Here is a 23,158-nt window from a genome sequence, read left to right on the forward strand (position 1 = left end):
CAGCATCTAGCCAATCACAGATGCAGACAAAATCGTCATGAGACCATTTCAAAATGGCGTCGTACTTGATACCTCTCGAACGTCTGCAATTCTTGAAAAGTTTTCTTCGGTGGAAGCAAGCAGGTGTGCAACAGACATGGACAAAGTGCATAGAGTCTGACCATTTCAATCTTCAAAAGTCCGCGGCGCAGTTCATTTCACTGCTGACCCCGTTTAACTCACTAAACTGCACTGCCAACTGAATTGAAACTTCAGAATACTTGCAGCAAAGCATACGTTTTATTTCTTTTCAATAAAGAATTAGGCTTTCACCGTTCCACTATACTATACGAATGAAAACGTACAAAATTACGCACTGATATATTTTTGTGGCTAGCGCCTTGTTTATGTAACGGGGAAAGTTTGAAATACGAACTATTTGCTGTCTCGCGTGGAACAGTGGCTGGCGGTTATGAGGGCGCGGGCGGGGCTTCACTGCAGACTTAAGTTGTATCCGACTATAGTACACTGTAGCTTAGCGCTAGTGGATGGCGTCTTGTGCTTTCAATGCCACTGCGGCGTCAAGGAAAAGCTATTATAAATATTTAAATACACCATTTTATTGTAAGAGTAATTTTGTCCATTCGTGTTTTTGCGTTTAATTCCAATTTAGAAGTTATTGCATTAGCAGCAAGTAATTAGTTGCGCATTGTATTGAGTAACCAAGTTTACGTGCCTTCACCAGCCAAGTTGAGCCGTGTAAGACCTACGAGCCATGACCATGAAATTGAATTCGAAATCAACGCCATCCATAACCAGAAGTCAATGCCAACTGAAGTTTCACTTCAGTTGGCATTGACGGGCTCAAGCAGTGAAATTAATTGTACCGAGGATTTAGAGGAGTAAAATGCTCAGACCCCATACACTTTGTCGATGTCTGTAGCGCAGCTCATCGCTTCCGCTGATGAAAAGACTATTCAAGAACAGCAGACCCTCTGGAGGTATCATGTAAGACGCCATTTTGAAAACGTCACCTGACGACTTTGTTTGCTCCTGTGATTGGTTAGCTGAGCAACACAACGCCGCGCGGTTCGTGTGCCTCGGTTGCCAAATGCTGTTTCTTAAAGTTGTATCCGACTATAATGAATCAGTCTTCATTACACACGCTAGTTGAGAGAAAGCGATAAGCGCAGTCATTGCTCCTAGCTTGCAAACTTCACGCGTTACCACGAATCGAGCCGAGTTTGGTGCTAGGTTAGAGCCGTCTCTTCAGTGGGTGCCGTCACGTTTGTTGACGCAAAGCCTTTGGGGCAGCTTTTGGGGCTTCAGCTAAATCAGTGAAATAACGTGCCCGATGCGAAAGCCAAATGCAGATTCAGTCTCGAGCATGTGCACTGCCTTCGACGCTATTTCTTTGGGTCCCGAAACGTTTGGGGACCCTATTCTAAAACTTCCTTTTAAGGTGGAAGCTTTAATTGGCTCATACCCCCGATGAGTTTGAACATTCAACGCGTCGTCCGGTGTAATGGTAGAAAAAGTGTCATCATCAGCAATGGCTCAAACTTCCCTAAGCAAGCAAAAAAATGCAATGTCTTATCCCTCTCGTAACGCAGAGGCTACAAGCACTCGGCAAAGTGAGGCGTACAGTACGTATACATTGTAATCACGCATACAACGCACATAAAAGCGTCGTCTAGTCGAGTGGCACAAAAAAAAAATTGGAGGACGCTTAAGCTTCGCCTTCAAGAGTGGGACGCGACAGCGTTCCCGTCGACCCGCCAAGGGGTATAAGACAATGCGCTACGGCACAGCAATCACTTACGATGCGCCCCGCATCGGACTTAGCGCCCACCTATCACGCGGTGAACGTCGAGCAACGCAGCGTTCGGCGCGACAACGAAACGTGCGCCTGAGCGAACGAAACGAACAAAAGAACTCGGTGTCTCGGAGGGGAAACGATCTACGCCAGCCAAACGTCGTGATCGGCACGGGCAGAGAGATAGATAGTAATCTAAACCGGAAGCACGGCGAAGCGTCGTCAGGGGAGAGGGAGTCCCGCGACGCGCCTGGCAGCGGTCCCAATGCGCGCGCGGCGCGCCTCCTGTCGGGGCAGCGCCGTACATTGAGAGGAGGGGGTCTTCTGTGTTTGCCGCAAGATGGCTCTGCGTGTGCGGAAAGCGCAAAAGAAATGCAGCGGAAACGCACTTCGCAACTCGTGTAATTGTGACTTCTGTACGTTACATGTTCATAATTACCGATATACACCGCAGTATAACTTTCCACGGCTGGTTTCGAAGGCAACACCGCATTCACTAGAGGCGCGTTTGCACCGCTTGGAAGCATCGAACTCTAACCTGTTGAAACATGGTTAGAAGAAAGGGGTTTATTTGTTCCGTGGGGTACTCATTGTTTGTTATGCAAAAAACCAGAGACAATTGAGCATGTGTTTTTAGATTGCTGGGGTGGAGTGTTCTTCTGGGACATCTTACAAAGAACCTTGAAAAAAGAGTTGCCATTAAGTCCGCACGGAATCCGTTATCTCACGGTCGAAAACGACGATGGTATGCCTTTCGATCTGGTTATGCTCCTGGGCCTGCACAGTATATGGCGAACTCGGACTGCTGTACACAATGCGGATACTGACGCTAGACCGGTTCGCGAATATTTTTGCGAATCTGTGTCCCATTTTGTCGAAGTGCAGAAGGTGCAGTCGTATGTACCAGAATGGGTTCCAAGATTAGAAATGTTGTTGCAGATGCCGAAATACTGATGGCTTGTAGTCAGCAAACAGCTGACGGTTCTCGGTACTATTATCTTGTTAATCTGTTCTTCTGATCTCGTAAACTCTGTGAAAAGCGAGGCAATAAAAAAAAAAAAAAACTCGTGGCTGAGTGGTAGCGTCTCTGTCTCACACTCCGGAGACCCGGGTTCGATTCCCACCGGGCCAATCTTGGAAGTTGCTTTTTATTTATGAAGCGCCTGCCGTGATTTATCGCTCACGGTCAACGCCGCCGACGCCGACACCCGACGCCGACGACACCGGCTTTTCTGCGACACGAGCTCCTTAACGCTATCGCGTTAAAACACGTGACCTTCTCAATGGCTCATACCCCCGTAAGCAGGGAAAAAAATGTGACGGCTCATACCCCCGTAAGGCTGAGGCAGCAAGCGCTCACAAAAGTGAAGCGAACAGTGCATACATTCATTTAAATCACCCAAACAACACACACCACAGCACATGTTTCAATCCCCTGCTGAGAGGACGCAACGTAAAGTCGAAGAGAAAGGTCGTCGGCGCGAGTCTGACCCCGCTGTACGAGCGCGCTAAGCCGCAGCGAAGCGTACGAAAACGAGCCGAAGAAGCCGAACCGCGAAAGCAGCAACACGGCCATGCCAAGTTTACCAAGTGAGCAGCAGGCCTTCGCCTTCACATGTTACAGGAGTGTAACATACTGCTGAACGTTTTGCTTCCATTAGCTGTATTTTCCAATAAAAATGTCACTTTGGCCGTCCACGCCCTGCACTGATCGCTCTTGCCCGTGTCTTTCGTCCCTTTTGCGCCGTTTGAGAAATGAATTTTGATGAAATGACTTCAGAATGTCACAGCGAAAAACTGTATACACGATGTTCGCGTTGCGGCTTATCACACAGGGATTCTCTTTTTCGGCATTCGCGGCGGCGTCTGGTTTGCTTAGATTGTTAGCACCGAGATTGTTTTTCAGCACTCCCTTTGGTATATTACAGGGGGCGCACTAATGACTTTGCGCACCAATACATGCTGTGTACGTCTGCCGCCGAAGCACCACTTTCGGCGGTAACTACTTGTGCGTTTCGGAATACAGTTTTCAGAACACGGGATCGAAGTGAAATCTAAATTTCATCGCAGCGTATACAGTCAGAGGTACGTACCGAAAGGTAGAGTTGGTACTTCGCTGTACAATCATCGCATTCCTGACACACATTTCACACCGGGCGGTGAAGTCGCGAGAAAATGTTGAGTTATGCTCATTTTCCGGGCTCGGAAATATTCTGACATATTACGTTATATATATACGGCATATATACGTATATATACGTTAGATAGCCCAACTCCGGTGTCACATGACCACTTCTGGTCAGCGAAACTTCATTTACGACTCACGCGACGATAACTGGACGAGGCTCCGCTGTGAGCCGGCCAACTTGGAATCGATTCATCGTCAAACTTTGCGCTAGTCCTTGTACATATTTCTTTGTCCCCGTTTGTCCAGCGCGAAGTTTGAGGACGATCGAGGCCCGTCCGCGTGCACTATCAGAGGCAGTGTCACCTAATTTGCCTTTTAGCCACACCAGAACCACAATAGTACGTGTTTATGTGTTTTGTTAGATTGCATTCATGAACTTCTCTTTTGGACTGCTTTTTGTTTTTGAGTTACGGCATTTCGCCGTGGATGGCCCCTGCAAATAACGACGAACACGCTCTTCTTTATTTCTTCTTTTGTCCGTCTGGGCAGATGGTATGTCTCTGAGACAAAATACAACGACGGGCAGCATCGTGCTTACGTCACGCGCGGTTCGGCTCTGATTGGCCGCATTCGTCCACGACGTCACCAAGCGCGAGGAAGCGTCGGATCGCGATCCAGCAGTGCTCGTTGAGGTCGTCGAGCTGCGTGCGCCCGTCTTCCCGTCGATGACACGTGACCCTCTCCTTGACGACTCCTGCGAGTCGCATGAAATCGTGCAAGCCTTCGAAGGACCGGACTTCCTCTCGGAGAGCGGCCGCTGCCTCGTCCTCGCTGATGGACTGGATTTCGGCAAGTTCCTCCAGAAGAACACGGTGGCGCAGGACCCGCTCCAGCGCCGCCGCAGTGGTCCTGTCGAAAACGCGATACGTGCCGGCACACGTTTACGTCTAGTCGAAGTCGCTAAACTCAACACTTCTCCGCGATACAATAGCAGTGATAACATGTGTTATAGCGTGGTAGAGCCGATGCAGTCATACGAAGGATGTTGTTGGAGTAGCTCCTCTGCAAGGTTCGTAATGAAATGCTGTGCTCAGGATAAGACAAGATAAATAAAAATCGAAAGGTATATATATCGCCATCTTGTGGATACGCTGAGGCGTTATGCTTCAAAAAGTAGTAAACGCATCACTTCCTGAAGCACTTGATTAGCTTATCTCAGATCCCTTTAGCCCAACCGAGGATGAGGTCGCGACCTCATTAGGGCAGTTTCAAGAGATTGTTCACATTTGTTTCTAAGCAGCTGCTCCGCCGGCTAAAAGCGAATGCTATAAGCGACAGTGGATAAGCCAACGAGCAGTCTTAATAAGTACGGCGGGATTTTTCGGACATTGCAAGGTTAAAGGCAGATCTAAAAGAAATGATCAAAATTCAAGAAACGAATAAGAGCACGCGCCATTCTACCCGACACGAGTCTTGCGAGTATTTGTGTCGAAGTGCTGCAGTTTCATTACTGGTACTTACTTGTCAGGATTAGCTCCTGCGAGGAATTGCGACGCAGTGGCCACCAGGCGGGAGTTCCTCCGGGCCGTGTCCCAAATGGCAAACGAGTCCTTGTTCATGTAGCCAGGAACTTCGACTTCTATGAGGCTGTAGTTGCGACATATGCCGTCGGACAAGCGACTCACGAACGACGCCCAGTTCCAGCCCCTTCGTACCGAAACGGAGAACCTTCGTATATTTTCGCTGTGGTTGACCACATCAGCCATGCGCTTAGAGTCGTCCTCAGACATGCATGTGGCGCTCACGTACAGCTCTGCTAAGCTGCTGTTCCTTGAAAACGACTCTACCACGGCCGTCCAATCTAGGTCAGTTTCATTAGCCGAGTAGGCGGGAGACATCGAGATCAATCGCAGTATCTTGAGCGTGGTGGTTGTTCCAACATAGTCTGTGAGAGCAGACGACAGGTTCTCACTGTGTCTGCCAGGATCGATAATCACAGTCAGCGATGTCACGTGGTTCAGCGAACACAGCTGGTGCAGAAGCCTTCCAAGTGGCGGAGCATCGGCTCCGTCATCAGCCTGTGAGGCGATGACGTTGCGGAAACAGTGGTACCTGAGTAAACGGAAAGCGTACCGATAGCAGGCAACCCCCAAGTGTTGCCAGAAAACGACCTTCTCCTCGGCGCCACTTTCTCGAAGGGCTTCGCAGACTTCTTGCAGGACGACGGCGCTCGCGGAGTCCCCATCTATGACCACGTGCTTCAGACTGTGCTTCGCCGAAAGCGCTCTGAAGAACAGAGCCCACTTCTGGGGTCGCCAGATGTGCAAGGGCAGCGTAAGTTCTTGCAGCGTCTCATTCTCTGTGAGAGCTGTCAGCCAGCCATCCCAAACAAAAGCACCTGTGTGGTGCTGATGACGACGGCAATGAACAATGTGAATACTGCGCAGCGTCTTATTCTTTGCAAATATGTTAGATACTTCTTCGACGCACTGCTCCAGCACCAACGCCCTCCTGAAGTCCAGTCTGGTGATGGTTTTGTTTTCCACGAGTCCTCGCAGTATCAACTGCATAGAGGTGCGGTAAAAAGAACGCTCTCCCACAAAGCTTAGCGTCGTTAAGGCAGTCGAACTCTTCAGGTACTCCGCGAAAGTGGCACACATTCCTTCTTGAGAGGAGGCTACGACTGCAGTGTTCAAAGAGAGTTCTTTCAGGGTTGAGCACGCCGTGATCGCAGTCAAGAATGCCTCAGCTTCCTTACGTTTCATGTACAAATTAGGAAGATGGAGAGACGTGAGCGACCTCGTCGTCAGCAAAAGGGACGTCAGTTCATCCAGAAAAGAGCACCGGCACTCCGCATTACTGGTGCACTCGAAGTGCTTCAAGTTTGGCAGGGTCGGCACGACCGCGCAGAAGATACGGTCAGGACCGATGCCCCGGCCGTACGAGTCCCGCAACTTGAGCGACTCGACGAATTGGTTTCCGCGGAGGGCGTCGCACAGGAGCTTGTCGTACAAGTTGAGCCAGCCCACCGTGACGTCGAAATGCGTCACGCAGTGATGCTTCTTGACGAGGCAGTGCAGCAGCGTGGCGACCCGGTGCAGTGTGTCCAGCGAGTAGTCCCTCATGTACGGGCAGTCGATGCTAGCTACGGTCAGCCCGCTGCGCTTTCGCGGTGTTTCTCTCAGTTCGAGCTTGGCCTGGGAAAGCACTTCGTTCCACACACTGAGGTGTCGAACGATGTGACACGCTCGGTCCTCGGTCGCAGTGCAAGGTGACGCGTAATCAACGGCATGACCCGAGAAGAAGCCCTTTATTCCTTCGATGTCTGCCTGGCCCACGTCGAACATCTTCAACGAATCGGCCCGACCAGTCGTCACCGGGAACTTCCTTGGGTCACCGCCTGCCATTTTACCTGGAAGGACAGATGAGTAGCTCTTCCAAAATCGATCATGCGCATGCCTTCATAGAGATAGTGCGTCTTGACGCATGAAATTTAAGCTATTCCATCTGTTTACCCTTAAAGTGGTGCATTAATTGGCTCGTTCCCCGAACTTTCTTCTTCGCCGTCCGGCTTGTCTTAGGCTCAAAGGCTGTTGGGAAGCGATGTTTGAATGTGACGTCAAGCATTCTCTCCCTCACCTTCTCACGTACGCGGCAGGTATACCCGTCCAGTTCGCGGTCCATGCAGTTTTGTCATCGTTCACTCTACGCTAGTGCATCGTGTTTTGTGCTCCGACTATCGGCAGGCATTCACTGCAGATTGCACCGCGGGTAGCTAGCCTTACACTGGTGACACAGAGCTAGGCACTCGGAGCTTGTGCTTTATTTTGTTTCCGATGGCCACCTCGCGATGCCCCAGAGCGGAAGAATAGCGTAAGCTTTTCGTGCTGCTGTTAAAACGACGTTGAGACCAGCAAGCAGATGGGTATAGCAGACACTAGTGCACATTAATGGCAGATTAGACCAGACCTTTGAGAGCGCTTCTAAAGCGTTTCCATGGTCGCGTAAAGCGACAATGCAGCTGTACTACGGACCCAAATGACTTTACAGTCACATTACTCCGGACTTGTTAACACTATCATAACGCGCCATGATAGTATTATTGCCACGATAAAGCTTACCTATTTAAAGGACCACTGATTGTTCGCGGGGCTGCCCGAAATAGGAGCATTCGAATGTGCCATAAGGTAGAATGTTATAAGTTAACTCATATGCCTTGTTAGTGCAAGTGCTCACAATTTACGTATAATTTGCCTCGTGACGTGAGGCGAATGAGCTCGCAGCTCGATTGACGCAAGAGATCTAGATTTGGTGGCATAGTGTCCTCATAAATCGGCCGGCTCGCATTCGCGGGGATCACAGAGCCCATCCGAAGATGCCATCGGATTTAGCTTACACTCGCCACTCTCCCTTGTTCAGCGGTTCGAGCCCTTCGCGAACACACACAGACCTGGCACTCACCAGGGACGCCAGCCGATGTGTTTAGCTTACTCTTGTACTTGTTGAGTCTTGTTCTAGCTTCTTGATTCTTGTTCTCGCTTCTGACGTGGCTGTTGTTCTTGACGCTCAGACTCCACCACCGATGCCCTGTAGATTACTTCTTCTTCGTCGACCTTAGCACGAGAATCAGTAATCGTTCCTCTTGTTTTAATTTTCTACATCAATAGTGTTAAGATGAGTAAATCGTCAATGTACAAATGTGAAAAGAGTGTGCAACTAGCCTAAAAAATCGCGGTGGTGCCGTGGGTTCCATCTCCGCGCTAAAACAATGTTTTTTTTCCCTAACAGCGAGACTGTCTGCCTGATGAAACCGCGTGGATTTCCATTGGTATACCTTCATGTATTGTGATGATGACTACAGTGACGACGAGGATGAAATCCGAAAATAAACTAACGAACAACATTATACATTATAATTTTTACTTTTAGCGTTTTCTGATGACAAATTCACGTAGTCAGACACTTGTGGGTGGTCACGGTGCGATTCTTTCGGTCTCGAACCACTTTACAGCGAAGGTCCTTCACCGCCTATTTGTCACCCCTCCACATGTTTCTTGTGGTGATCTCAGATATTCTTGGTTTGAGTAAAGTGTTTACTCTAAAACACGCAGTGATGGCTGACGCACTTACGTTGACCCGCTCATCTGAGCATCGCAACTATTCGCAAGTTCTGTCGTAGATCTCAGTTCTCGTGTGATCACCCCGATCTTCCATCAAGCACGCCGGCCATGTTCTCATGCTCACGTGACGCGCCAGGTACTTCGCAGCGTCATAGGGAACACACGAATGATAAACACATAATTCTGGGGACAACGTAGGGACGAAAAATCTAGTGTGACGTCAAAGCATCTATTCTTCGGATCCAGCCGGCCTGCGGGGAGACGCATGTTGGCTTATAAGTGCAATGACAATGATGATGGTGATTATGATGGTTGTAGTGATGATAATAATGATGAAGAAGGACCTGTTTGCGGTAGGTGTAAAGAGCCAGAATAACTATTGTGAGTTGGAAGCTAGCCGAATGCGTGCATGGTATGCAACTGCAGATATATAAATCGAGATTAAGACTGATAAACATGAAAGAAAAAGGCTCGATTCAGTTATAGAGACGTGAAGAAATGCACTAATTATGCATAACTGAGAAGCGATACAAACTTAATCCAAAGTATTGAATAGAGAATTGAAGCACAAAGCACAGAAGACCGCTCTATGAACAAAGTCGAAGCATAAGAAAATTGAAATAATTAGTGACAAGAGTAGAAGAAATGCTGATGAAAATAAAATTAAAGGGAGCCTGGAAAAATTTAGGACAATTGTACTGAGTCATTAGGGTAGGTCCTTCTGATCATTAAGGGACGCATTTAAGTAGCCCGCGTAAAGCGTGTAATTTATTATGAGGTTTAGAAGAGGTGAATCGCTACCGATCGCTGCGATGCCACTCTCCTGAGTTTTCAGCCCAATTGATGTCATTTAAGGGAAAGCATTGGTTTGGGGAGATTGGCTCCCCAGGTGGCGTCACCGATAATTTTTTCCACCTTTACGATCAACGAATATTCTTCGTAATAGTTGTAATGCTTGTAAACTTGTTTCTATAAAATGTCACAGAAAGAGCATGCACAACGACAATTAATCGCTACACTCAAACACTTGCGGCACACAGCAAGTGTCGTCTGCTTGCGTTACAACGTTCTCCGTGTTGACGTGAGCTGCGCTGGTCACTGTTGATCTCGAGCTTTTTTTTTTCGCAAGCACGGTTTTCTGGTTACGTTGTGGGCTGCAGATCATGCGACTGGCGATACGTCAAGCTGCGACATTGTGTCACTCTGCAGCAGAATACGCGAACAGAGTGGCCTCAGCGCATCGGCCGGTCGTTATCCGATCGGCTCCAGCATCTAGCCAATCATAGAAGCAAATAAAATCCTCATGAGACCATTTCAAGATGGCGTCGTGCTTGATACCTCTGGAGCGTCTGCTATTCTTGAAAAGTTTTGATGGGTGGAAGCGAGGAGGTGTGCAACGGACATGGACAAAGTGCATAGAGTCTGACCATTTCAATCTTCAAAAGTCCGCGGTGCAGTTCATTTCACTGCTGACCCCGTTTAACTCATTAAACTGCACTGCCAACTGAAGTGAAACTTGAGAATACATGCAGCAAAGCATACGTTTTATTTCTTTTCAATAAAGAATTAGGCTTTCACCGTTCCACTATACTATACGAATGAAAACGTACAAAATTACGCGCTGATATATTTTTGTGGCTAGCGCCTTGTTTATGTAACGGGGAAAGTTTGAAATACGAACTATTTGCAGTCTCGCGAGGAACAGTGGCTGGCAGTTATGAGGGCGTGGGCAGGGCTTCACTGCAGACGTCATCATCATCATCATCATCATCATCATCATCATCATCATCATCATCATCATCATCATTTATTGTTCCCTTAAGGGTCCCTTCGGGGACATTACATAGGGGGGGGGGGGGACAGCGATGTGAAAGTGCTATACATCAACTGAAAACAAATGCAAACAATGGCAACAGAAACGTAAATAATAAACTGTAGAAAACATCAGGTATAGACAAAACAACGAAAATATCTCAAACTTAGTAGCAATAAATTGAAAGAAAAGCGTACACGTAAATGTGAAACATGCTAAACATAAGTGGCAAAAAAGAAGAGAAGGAAAAATAGGTGATGACACAAGCAAGTCGGATTGCTGGGAGAGGATTGATTGATTGATTGATTGATTGATTAACTTTTATTTTACAGTCGTGCAGCACGAGTATTAGCACGTTGCGGGCCGCTCCCACGCTGGGAGAGGAAACGTGAGGAAAAGTGGCTATTTTGGGTTGAAATGGTCTGATAGTAACTGTCTAAATTTGAAGGGATTTGGCTCCAAAACCACGGCTTCGGGAAGATTGTTCCATTCTTTTATCGCGATGGGGAGGAAGGATTTGTTGAAGGCGTTGGAAGAACCATACAAACGCTGTATGCTAAGGGAGTTAAACAAACGGTGAGATGAGCGTAGCGGAGCATGTAATAAGATCTCGCGCAGTGCAGGAAAGTTAAGGTATCATTTATGAAAAAGACAGAGCATTGCAAGTTTCCGGCGGAGTGCTAGGGGTGCGAGTCCGAGAGTCAATTTCATGTCAGTAATGCTGGGCCAAGGTGAGTACTGGGAAGTTATGAAGCGGGCTGCCCGGTTCTGAATGGCATCGAGCGACTCAATCAAGTAAATCTGGTGAGGGTTGCATATGGCTGAGGCATACTCCATCTTAGAGCGGACGTATGTTTCGTATGATAGTTGCCTGATGGATGGAGGGTACATAGCCAGAGATCTTCGGATGAAAGCAAATGTTCTGGAAGTGTTAGCACAAAGTTTCGTGATATGGTTGCACCCAAGTTAGCTTGTTAGTCATTTCGACTCCTAGGTACCTGTGTGAGTTTGTTCCTGATAACGCCGTGGAGTTCAGCGAGTACGGGAAAAGGGTAGCGGAAAGTTTACGTGAAATGTGCATGCATTTACATTTTGAAATATTAAGCTGCATAAGCCAGTCAGAACACCATTTCTGGATTTTGTTTAGGTCGTCTTGTAATAATGATTCCTGGTCGGTATTATCGGAGATGCGGCGATAAATGACGCAATCGTCCGCAAAAAGACGGACGGATGACGACATCCCAGATGGCAGGTCGTTGATGAAAATTAGGAAGAGAAGCGAAGCAAGAACGGAACCCTGGGGAACTCCAGAGGTAACGTCAGTAGTTTTAGACGCATGGCTGGCGATGACGGTGAACTGTGAGCGGTTAGTTAAAAAGCGGCGAATCCAGGATAAGATAAGAGGGTCGAGTGATAAGCATGCAAGTTTACACAATAGACGTTGGTGAGGAACGCGGTCAAATGCTTTTGAAAAATTTAAGTAGATGACATCCGTTTGGAATGAAGAATCTAAATTAAGGTGAAGATCGGTTGTAAATTCGAAAAGTTGGGTTTCACACGAGAAGCCTACGCTGACACCATGCTGTTTAGGAAAGAAGAAAGAATTATGATCGAGGTGATTCGCAATATGGGAGTAGAGTATATGTTCGAAGAGCTTGCATGAGATGCATGTTAATGAAATGGGACGATAATTAGAGGGGTCAGCACGGTCGCCGCTCTTATAAATTGGCACAAACTTGCATGATTTCCAGTCATCCGGAATTTGACTGGTATTGAGGAACTGGGCGAAGATGAGTTGCAGGATTTAGCTTGTGAAATATTTCGTGCCTTTGTGTATTCTAGCAGGAATGTTATCAGGTCCGGGTGAAGTGGATGGCTTGAGGTTATCGATGAGCTTTGAAATTTCCTCAGATCTGAAGGTTACGGGTGGCATCGGAATAAAATTTAGGCTCGGTAAAATAATTCGCTTATCCGCTGGCTCGTTGGTGAAAACTGAGGTGAAGTAGGAATTCGTCGCGTCTGATCGCTCGCAAAGCGGAACGTTTGTGCCGTCTTGTATTTTTAAGGATATGTTAAAAGAGCTGTTCTTGTTGGGCTGTAGCAAATTCGAAAATGTCTTGGGGTTAACACGCAATATTTCTAGAAGACGTGACTGTAGAATTTTCTTTTGGATGACCGCAATAATCTAGTGTATTCGCGAAGGATGCCGAAGTATTTTTCCCATTTTACAGGTGATCCGGAGTTGGCATTACGGAAGAGGCGCTCCTTTTTTCGTGACAGCTTGCGCAGCGAGTTAGAATACCATGGCTTTGTGGCATCCCCGCGGATGCAGATGAGTGGGACGTAGGCGTCTATGAGCGATAAGATTTTGTGCTTAAAAAGACACCAATTTTCGTTCACGGATCTGGTAGCCATGGACGCATGAAAAGTGGTGAAAAAGTGTTCGAGGTCGGAGTTTACGCTCGCGAAGTCAGCCTTACTGTAATCACGGATGTATTTGATGGATGGTGGACGGGGGGAGACTTGTATCCGACTATAGTACACTGTATAGCTTTGCGCTAGCGCATAGCTTCTTGCGCTTTCAGTGCCACTACGGCGTCAAAGAAAAGCTATTATAAATAATTTAATATACCATTTTATTGTAAAAGTAATTTTGAGCATTCGCGTTTCTGCGTTTAATTCCAATTTAGCGGTTATTGCATTAGCAGCAAGCAATTAGTTGCGCATAGTATTGAGTAACCAAGTTTACGTGCCTTCACCAGCCAAGTTGAGCCGTGTAAGGCCTACGAGCCATGAACATGAAATCGAATTCGAAATCAACGCCGTCTATAACCAGAAGTCAATCCCTTCAATGTTTTCCTCATGAACTTCAAGTTTTACTCATGAACCTTCAATCCCAACTGAAGTTTCACTTCAGTTGGCATTGAAGGTTCATGAGTAAAACGGGCTCAAGCAGTGAAACTAATTGTACCGCGGATTTAGAAGAGTAAAATGCTCAGACCCCATAAACTTTGTCGATGTCTGTTGCACAGCTCATCGCTTCCGCCAATGAAAAGACTATTCAAGAAGAGTAGACGCTCTGGAGGTATCAAATACAGTTCGCGAGGGTTGCAATGTAAGCTTGTTGGTAATGCATCTTCAAGGGGGGTATGGTAGCGCGATTCAAAGGGGGCACAAAAGAAGACACAAAGGGACACACACAGCGCTGTGTGTGTCCCTTTGTGTCTTCTTTTGTCCCGTCTTTGAATCGTGGTATCAAATACGTCGGCATTTTGAAAACGTCACATGACGACTTTGTTTGCTCCTGCGATTGGTTAGCTGAGTAACACAATGCCACGCGGTTCGTGTGTCTCGGTTGCCAACTGCTGTTTTTTAAAGTTGTATTCGACTATAAGGAATCAATCTTCATAAGATACGCTAGTTGAGTGAAAGCGATAACAGCAGTCATTGCTCCTAGCTTGCAAACTTCACGCGTTACCACGAATCGAGCCCAGTTTGGTGCTAGGTGCCGTCCTTTAGGTGGGTGCCGCCACGTTTGTTGACGCAAAGCCTTTGGGGCAGCTTTTGGGGCTTCAGCTAAAATCGGTGAAATAACGAGCCCGATGCGAAAGCCAAACGCAGTTTGAGTCTCGAGCGTGCGCAGTGCCTTCGACGCTATTTCTTGGGGGCCCCAAACGTTTGGGGACCCTATTCTAAAACTTCCTTTTAAGGTGGAAGCTTTAATTGGCTCATACCCCCGATGAGTTTGAACATTCAACGCGTCGTCCGGTGTAATGGTAGAAAAAGTGTCATCATCAGCAATGGCTCAAACTTCCCTAAGCAAGCAAAAAAATGCAATGTCTTATCCCTCTCGTAACGCAGAGGCTACAAGCACTCGGCAAAGTGAGGCGTACAGTGCGTATACATTGTAATCACGCATACAACGCACAGAAAAGTGTCGTCTAGTCGAGTGGCACAAAAAAAAAAAAAAAACACGTGTCCTTCTCAATGGCTCATACCCCCGTAAGCAGAGAAAAAGTGCGGCGGCTCATACCCCCGTAAGGCTGAGGCAGCAAGCGCTCGGAAAAGTGAAGCGAACAGTGCATACATTCATTTATATCACCCAAACAACACACAGAACAGCACATGTTTCACTCCCCTGCCGAGAGGAAGCAACGTAAAGTCGAAGAGAAAGGTCGTCGGCGCGAGTCTGACCCCGCTATACGAGCGCGCCAAGCCGCAGCGAAGCGTACGAAAACAAGCCGATGAAGCCGAACCGCGAAAGAAGCAACACGGCCATACCAAGTTTACCAAGTGAGCAGCAGGCCTTCGCCTTCACATGTTACAGGAGTGTAACATACTGCTGAACGTTTTGCTTCCATTAGCTGTATTTTCCAATAAAAATGTCACTTTGTGCGTCCAAGCCCTGCACTGATCGCTTTTGCCCGGGTCTTTCGTCCCTTTTGCACCGTTTGAGAAATGAATTTCGATGAAATGACTTCAGAATGTCACAGCGAAAAACTGTATACACGATGTTCGCATTGCGGCTTATCACACAGGGATCCTTTTTTTCGGCATTCGCGTGGGCGTCTGGTTTGCTTACACTGTTAGCACCGAGATTGTTTTTCAGCACTGCCTTTGGTATATTACAGCGCCACACTAATGACTTTGCGCACCAGTACATGCAGTGTACGTCTGCCGCTGAAGCACCACTTTCGGCGGCAACTACTTGCGCCTTTCGGAATACAGTTTTCTGAACACGGGATCAAAGTGAAATCTAAATTTCATCGCAGCCTGCAGTCAGAGGTCCGTACCGAAAGGTAGAGTTGGTACTTCGCTGTACAATCATCGCATTCCTGACACGCATGTCACACTGGGCGGTGAAGTCGTGAGAAAATGTTGAGTTATGCTCATTTTCCGGGCTCGGAAATATTCTGACATATTACTTTACATATCTACGGTATATATACGTATATATAGGTTTGATAGCCCAACGCCGGTGTCACATGACCTGTGCGCTTAAGGGTTACGAGCTACACGCGTCTTCTGTTCAGCGAAACTTCATTTACGATTCACGCGACGATAACTGGACGAGGCTCCACTGTGAGCCGGCCAACTTGGAATCGATTCATCGTCAAACTTTGCGCTAGTCCTTGTGCATCTTTCTTTGTCCCCGTTTGTCCAGCGTGAAGTTTCAGGACGAGGCCCGTCCGCGTGCTCTATCAGAGGTAGTGTCACCTAATTTGCCTTTTAGCCACACCAGAAGCACAATAGTGCGTGTTTATGTGTTTTGTTAGATTGCATTCATGAACTTCTCTTTTGGACTGCTTTTTGTTTTTGCGTTACGGCATATCGCGGTGGATGGCTCCTGCAAATAACGACGAACACGCGTAGTATGTGCGATTTCTTCTTTTTTTTCTTCTTGACTGTCCGGCTGGGCAGATGGCGTGTCTCTGAGACAAAATACAACGACGGGCAGCATCGTGCTTACGTCACACGCGGTTCGGCTCTGATTGGGCGCATTCGTCCACGACGTCACCAAGCGCGAGGCAGCGCCGGATCGCGATCCAGCAGTGCTCGTTGAGGTCGTCGAGCTGCGTGCGCCCGTCTTCCCGTCGATGACACGTGACCCTCTCCTTGACGACTCCTGCGAGTCGCATGAAATCGTGCAAGCCTTCGAAGGACCTGACTTCGTCTCGGAGAGCGTCCGCTGCCTCGTCCTCGCTGATGGACTGGACTTCAGCAAGTTCCTCCAGAAGAGCTCGGTGCCGCAGGACCCGCTCCAGCGCCGCCGCAGTGATCCTGTCGAAAACGCGATACGTGCCGGGACACGTTTACATCTAGTCGAAGTCGCTAAACTCAACACTTCACCGCGATACAATAGCAGTGATAACATGTGTTATAGCGTGGTAGAGCCGATGCAGTCATACGAAGGAAGTTGTTGGAGTAGCTCCTCTGTAAGGTTCGTAATGAAATGCTGTGCTCAGTATAAGGCAAGAGAATGAAAAATCGAAAGGTATATATATCGCCATCTTGTATATACGCTGAGGCGTTATGCTTCAAAAAGTAGCAAACGCATCACTTCCTGAAGCACTTGATTAGCTAACCTCAGATCCCTTTGGCCTAACCGAGGATGAGGTCGCGACCCCGTTAGGGCAGTTTCAAGAGGTTGTTCACATTTGTTTCTAAGCAGCTGCTCCTCCGGCGAAAAGCGAATGCTATAAGCGACAGTGGAGAAGCTAACGAGCAGTGTTAATAAGAACGGCGGGATTTTTAGGACATTGCAAGGTTAAAGGCAGATCTAAAAGAAATGATCAAAATTCAAGAAACGAATAAGAGCACGCGCCATTCTTCCCGACACGAGTCTTGCGAGTATTTGTGTCGAAGTGCTGCAGTTTCATTACTGGTACTTACTTGTCAAGATTTGCTCCTGCGAGGAATTGCGAAGCAGTGGCCACCAGGCGGGAGTTCCTCCGGGCCGTGTCCCAAATGGCAAACGAGTCCTTGTTCATGTAGCCAGGAACTTCGACTCTTAGGAGGCTGTAGTTGCGACATATGCCATCGGACAAGCGACTCACGAACGCCGCCCAGTTCCAGCCCCTTCGTACCGAAACGGAGAACCTTCGTATGTTTTCGCTGTGGTTGACGACATCAGCCATGCACTCAGAGTCGACCTCAGACATGCATGTGGCGCTCACGCACAGCTCTGCTAAGCTGCTGTTTCTTGAAAACGACTCAATCACGGCCGTCCAATCTAGGTCAGTTTCATTCGCCGAGGAGGCGAGAGACATCGAGATCAATCGCAGTTTTTTGAGCGTGGTGGTTGTTCCAACATAGTCTGTGAGAGCAGACGACAGGTTCTCACTGTGTCTGCCAGGATCAATAGTCACAGTCAGCGATGTCACGTGGTTCAGCGAACACAGCTGGTGCAGAAGCCTGCCAAGCGGCGGAGCATCGCGGGCAGCCTGCCAGGCTATGACGTCGCGAAAACAATGGTACCTGAGTAAATGGAGAGCGTACCGATAGCAGGCAACCCCCAAGTGTGGCCAGAAAACGACCTTCTCCTCGGCGCCACTTTCTCGAAGGGCTTCGCAGACTTCTTGCAGGACGAAGGTGCTCGCGGAGTCCTCATCTATGACCACGTGCTTCAGACTGTGCTTCGCCGAAAGCGCTCTGAAGAAGAGAGCCCACTTCTGGGGTCGCCAGATGTGCAAGGGCAGCGTAAGTTCTTGCAGCGTCTCGTTCTCCGTGAGAGCTGTCAGCCAGCCATCCCAAACAAAAGCACCTGTGTGGTGCTGTTGAAGACGGCAACGAACAATGTGAATACTGCGCAGCGTCTTATTCTTTGCAAAGATGTTAGATACTTCTTCGACGCACTGCTCCAGCACCAACGCCATCCTGAAGTCCAGTCTGGTGATGGTTTTGTTTTCCACGAGTCCTCGCAGTATCAACTGCATAGAGGTGCGGTAAAAAGAGCGCTCTCCCACAAAGCTGAGCGTCGTTAAGGCAGTCGAACTCTTCAGGTACTCCGCGAAAGTGGCACACATTCCTTCTTGAGAGGAGGCCACGACTGCAGTGTTCAAAGAGAGTTCTTTCAGGGTTGAGCACGCCGTGATCGCAGTCAAGAATGCCTCAGCTTCCTTACGTTTCATGTACAAATTAGGAAGATGGAGAGACGTGAGCGACCTCGTCGTCAGCAAAAGGGACGTCAGTTCGTCCAAAAAAGAGCGCCGGCACTCCGCATTACTGGTGCACTCGAAGTGCTTCAAGTTTGGCAGGGTCGGCACGACCGCGCAGAAGATACGGTCAGGACCGATGCCCCGGCCGTACGAGTCCCGCAACTTGAGCGACTCGACGAATTGGTTTCCGCGGAGGGCGTCGCACAGCAGCTCGTCGTACAAGTTGAGCCTGCCCATCGTGACGTCCAGATGCGTCACGCAGTGATGCTTCTTGACGAGGCAGTGCAGCAGCGTGGCGACCCAGTGCAGTGTGTCCAGCGAGTGGTCCCTCATGTACGGGCAGTCAATGCTCGCTACGGTCAGCCCGCTGCGCTTTCGCGGTGTTTCTCTCAGTTCGAGCTTGGCCTGGGAAAGCACTTCGTTCCACACACTGAGGTGTCGAACGATGTGACACGCTCGGTCCTCGGTCGCAGTGCAAGGTGACGCGTGGTCAATTGCTTCGCCCGAGAAGAAGCCCTTTATTCCTTCTATGTCTGCCAAGCCCACGTCGAACAGCTTCAACGAATCGGCCTGACCAGTCGTCACCGGGAACTTCCTTGGGTCACCGCCTGCCATTGTACCTGGAAGGACAGATGAGTAGCTCTTCCAAAATCGATCATGCGCATGCCTTCATAGCGATAATGCGTCTTGACGCATGAAATTTAAGCTATTCCATCTGTTTACCCTTAAAGTGGTGCATTAATTGGCTCGTTCCCCGAACTTTCTTCTTCGCCGTCCGGCTTGTCTTAGCCACTAAGGCTGTTGGGAAGCGATGTTTGAATCTGACGTGAAGCATTCTCTCCCTCACCTTCTCACGTACGCGGCAGGTATTTCCGTCCAGTTCGCGGTCCATGCAATTTTGTCATCGTTCACTCTACGCTAGTGCATCGTGTTTTGTGCTCCGACTATTGGCAGAGTCGGAGTACGTACTGCCATAGTGGCCTTACACTGGTGACACAGAGCTAGGCACTCGGAGCTTGTGCTTTATTTTGTTGCCGATGGCCACCTCGCGATCCTCCAGAGCGAAAGAATAGCGTAAGCTTCTCGTGCGGCTATTAAAACGACGTTGAGACCAGCCAGCAAATGGGTTTAGCAGACAATTGTGCACATTAATGGCAGATTAAACCAGACTATTGAGAGCGCTTCCAAAGCGTTTCCATGGTCGCTTAAAATGACAATGAAGCTGAACTACAGACACTAATGACTTTATAGTCACATTATTGACATGGCTGTTAACACTATCGTAACGCGCCATGATAGTATTATTACCATGATAAAGCTTACCTATTTAAAGGACCACTGATTGTTCGCAGGGTTGCCCGAAAAAGGAGCATTCGAATGTGCCATGAGGTAGAATGTTATAAGTTACCTGATATGCCTTGTTAGTGCAAGTGCTCAGAATTTACGTATAATTTGCCTCGTGACGTCAGGCGAATGAGCTCGCAGCTTGGTTGACGCAAGAGATCTAGACTTGGTGGCATAGTGGCCTCAGAAATCGGCCGGCTCGCATTCGCGGGGATCACAGAGACCATCCGAAGATGCCATCGGATTTAGCTTACACTCGCCATTCTCCCTTGTTCAGCGGTTCGAGCCTTTCGGGAACACGCACGCACTTGGCACTCACCAGAGACGCCAGTCGATGTTTCGAGCTTACTCTTGCACTTGTTGAGCCTTGTTCTTGTTTCTCGGCGAAATTCTGACGTTGTTTTTGACGATCAGACTCCACCACCGACGCCTTGTAGATTACTTCTTCTTCGTCGTCCCTAGCACGAGAATCAGTAATCGTTCCTCTTGTTTAAATTTTCTACATCAATAGTGTTACGAAGACTAAATCGTCAAAGTACTGATGAGAAAAATGTGTGCAACTAGCCTAAAAAACGCGGCGGTGCCGTGGGTTCCATGTTCGCGCTAAAACATTTTCTTTTCGCTAACAGCGAGGCTGTCTGCCTAAGGAAACTGCGTGGATTTCCAGTGGTATAGCTTCACGTATTCTGATGATGACTACAGCGACGACGAGGATGGTGATAAGTGCTATGATTATGACGATGCTGCTGATGATGGTGGTTATAGTGATGCTGATGATAATGATGAAGAAGTACCAGTTTGCGGGAGGTTTAAAGAGGCAGAATAACTATAGAGAGTTTGAAGCTAGTCGAATGTGTGATAGGCTGCTGCAGATAATCAAAGCGATATCTAAGGCTGATAAACATGAAAGAAAAAAGGCTTGATTCAGTGATAAAGACGTCAAGAAAAGCACTGATAATGCATAATTGGGAAGGCACACAAACTCAATCTATACTCTTGCATAGACAATAAAAGAACAAGGCGTAGACGACCGCTGTATGAACAAAGTCGAAGCGTAGGCAAATTGAAATTATTAGTGACAAGAGTAGAAGAAATGCTTAAGAAAATAAAATTGAAGGGACCTTGAAACGATTTGGACGATTTTGGACAATGGTACGGAGTCGTTAGGGTAGGTCCTTGTGATCATTAAGGGACGCATTTAAGAAGTCAGCGTAAAGCGTGTAATTTATTATGAGGTATTAAAGAGGTGAAGCGCTACCGATCGCAGAGACGCCGCTCTCCCCAGTTTTCAGCTGAATTGATGTCAGTTTGGAGAAAACGTTGGGTTGGGGAGCTTGGCTATCTAAACCCGGTTGGCTATCTAGGTGACGTCACCGATAATTTTTCCAACCTAATGATGAACAAATGTTCTTCGCAATAGTTGCAATATTGTTAAACTTGTTTCTATAAAATGTCACAGAAAGAGCGTACACAGCAACAATCTATCGCTACACTTCTTAATCGAATTAATCGTTCTTCTTTTGCCCTGTTCTGACGCGCTACGCCTTTTTGACTCCATCATGATGTACCAACAAGGCTCAACGTGCAAGTTTAGTTTACGCCACCGCCCATCCGTCGAAACGCCCAGCTCGCCTGCGTTTGCCGGATTACCGGATGGGCTCGGCGCTGCGACACAACGCCCGCGACGCACGATGCTTGGATAGGTCTCTCTGTGGATGGACGGCCAGGCGGCTTGCGGAGTGGTTGGAGAGGCTGCGCGCGCTGGCTCCGAGCACAGACCCCCCCACTGCCGGTCACCTGGGTGTGTCACGTACATACGACCGGATCCGCAGACGCTTCTTTGCCAACGACGCAAGACACCATCAACGCTCCCTGCTGGGTACCTTCAACCACTCGACGTTCCCGCGATACCATTCTTTCGGCTTGGTTTGGACTTACTGGGACCTTTTCCTCTTTCTACCTCTGGGACCAGGTGTGTCACTGTGGTCACGGATTACGCCATGCGCTACGCCATCACCCGAGCGCTCCCTACAAGCTGCGCCAGAGATGTCGCCGATTTTCTTCTACGCGACGTGATTTTATTACGTGGAGCTCCGCGACAACTTCTCACAGACCGTAGACGCACATTCCTATCAAAAGTTATTGCGGACATCCTGACGTCTTGTGCCACGAGGCACAAGCTTTCCACGCCATACCATCCGCAAACAAATGGCCTCACGGAGCGTCTCAATCGCACTCTCACAGACGTGCTCGCGAAATATGTCTCTTCAGACCACACTGACTGGGACCTCGCTCTACCGTGTGTCACAATTGCTTTAATTTCTCGACACAGCCGGTTATTCCCCACTTTTCCTTCTGTGCGGCCGAGAACCAGTACTGCCTCTCGACACAACCCTCCTTGTTCACGCGGCACCGACTAGTGAATATGCACTTGACGCCATCACCCGCTGTGCCCACGCAATGGAAATTGCCCGTGACTGCCTTCTGAAATCGCAAGGGAGTTAAAGGCGTTGTTAGATATAGCGCCGTTTCCTGAGGCTAATTCGAGTTCCCCAAACCACTTCGAATCGCAGCACAGCTAATTGAGGAATGCAGAAGCAGGGGAAAGCACATTACAGAGGAGCGCCCGAGCAAACAAGTTGAAGGCCACAATACACGTGCAAACAAGTTCGCGGCCCCCAGGTCGTGTGCCGCCGGGATTAGAAGGGGCCCTAGGACAATGGAGCCCAATCGTCCCCCCTCATCGCCTTTGAAGAAGACATTTGCTACCGCTGCGCGGCCGTAGCACCGGGAGCAGGTGGGTCCTAGGACAATGGAGCATGAGCACCCCCCTCCCCTTCTCCTCCTTGGAAGAAGCGCATTGCCAGTCTGCGAGGCAAGATCGCAGGGGGATCAAGTGATCAAGAGAGGAGGATCAAGCGCCGACTCTCTTCGCCGGGTATGACACCATCGCACGAGCGCCTACCATTGGCTGAAAATGGCGTCATCTGAGCGGACTCTCCCATTGGCCAAACATGACGCGACTTCCAGTCCTCGAAGGGTTTAAAAGAAGGATTCCAGAGAGACCAGTGCATTCCCTGATTCCCTGATTCACCTCTCTCGAACTTCTTGCCGCGGGCCGCAGCGTCCGAGTTGCTGCCGGCCCGTAATGACTGTACGACCTGTTACTTGTCTCTCACCTCTCTGTATATAATGTAAAATAAATACTCCCAAGTCTGGTTTTCATCACGACGTCCGTCCTTCAACCCCTACATCTGGTAGCAGCGGCGGGATCGCCTCCGAATGCAACAGCTGGTGGCA

The 23,158-nt window shown here is 48.6% G+C and overlaps 2 protein-coding genes across 3 annotated transcripts in view; both read right to left on the minus strand.

Moving 5' to 3' along the window:
* Positions 1–4,423: 4,423 nt before the first annotated feature.
* Positions 4,424–16,455, minus strand: LOC139048933 (uncharacterized). Of its 2 annotated transcripts, none has more exons than XM_070523915.1 (3): positions 16,327–16,455; positions 5,445–7,335; positions 4,424–4,832 (listed from the first exon to the last, which is right to left on the minus strand). In XM_070523915.1, the coding sequence occupies exons 2-3, from the start codon at positions 7,328–7,330 to the stop codon at positions 4,523–4,525; spliced, it is 2,196 nt and encodes a 731-aa protein (XP_070380016.1). In that variant the 5' UTR covers positions 7,331–7,335; positions 16,327–16,455; the 3' UTR covers positions 4,424–4,522. The 2 variants fall into 2 exon arrangements, with proteins under 2 accessions (XP_070380016.1, XP_070380015.1); XM_070523914.1 differs by lacking the exon at positions 16,327–16,455 and adding an exon at positions 8,385–8,651.
* Positions 15,226–23,158, minus strand: part of LOC139048936 (uncharacterized) — a 281,518-nt gene continuing 273,585 nt past the window's right edge. Inside the window, exons 2-3 of the mRNA XM_070523918.1 lie at positions 17,250–19,134; positions 15,226–16,637 (exon numbers count right to left, since the gene is read on the minus strand). Coding sequence (XP_070380019.1) covers positions 16,328–16,637; positions 17,250–19,129 — 2,190 coding nt within the window. The 5' untranslated portion in view covers positions 19,130–19,134 and the 3' untranslated portion in view covers positions 15,226–16,327. The remainder of the gene's footprint in view (positions 16,638–17,249; positions 19,135–23,158) is intronic.

This window comes from Dermacentor albipictus, chromosome 8 (assembly GCF_038994185.2).
Source record: "Dermacentor albipictus isolate Rhodes 1998 colony chromosome 8, USDA_Dalb.pri_finalv2, whole genome shotgun sequence".
NCBI lineage: Eukaryota > Metazoa > Arthropoda > Arachnida > Ixodida > Ixodidae > Dermacentor > Dermacentor albipictus.